Source organism: Acanthisitta chloris, unplaced genomic scaffold, assembly GCF_000695815.1.
Source record: "Acanthisitta chloris isolate BGI_N310 unplaced genomic scaffold, ASM69581v1 scaffold3210, whole genome shotgun sequence".
NCBI classification, from domain to species: Eukaryota; Metazoa; Chordata; class Aves; order Passeriformes; family Acanthisittidae; genus Acanthisitta; species Acanthisitta chloris.
In genome coordinates this window covers 62,924-63,234 of record NW_008649814.1, presented here as the reverse complement: position 1 = coordinate 63,234, position 311 = coordinate 62,924, and the positions used below count along the sequence as shown (strand labels likewise).

General features: G+C 66.2%; 1 protein-coding gene across 1 annotated transcript in view; it reads left to right on the top strand.

Moving 5' to 3' along the window:
- Positions 1-111: 111 nt before the first annotated feature.
- The window catches only part of PTGER3 (prostaglandin E receptor 3 (subtype EP3)), a 6,532-nt gene continuing 6,332 nt past the window's right edge, over positions 112-311 (top strand). Inside the window, exon 1 of the mRNA XM_009072739.1 lies at positions 112-303. Coding sequence (XP_009070987.1) covers positions 112-303 — 192 coding nt within the window. The remainder of the gene's footprint in view (positions 304-311) is intronic.

Sequence of the window (311 nt, the reverse complement as noted above, 5' to 3'; positions counted from 1 at the left end):
GATCGTGCCGTCCCCGCGCCGCCTACCCACCCCTTATAATATCCCTGCTCTCCGCTTCCCTCCACCGCTCCCCGCAGTCATGCCCGGTCGCTTTCCCTGCCCTGCGCCGGGATGAGCCGCTGGCAGCAGTGCCAGCGCTCCGCTAACACCAGCGAGCCCAGCGAGATGCGCCAGCGTGGGAACTCGACGGGGCGTGCGACCGAGAGCTGCAGCGCTGTCTCCGTGGCATTCCCGGTGACGATGATGATCACAGGCATCGTCGGTAATGCCCTGGCGATGCTGCTGGTGTCTCGCAGATACCAGGCAAAGGG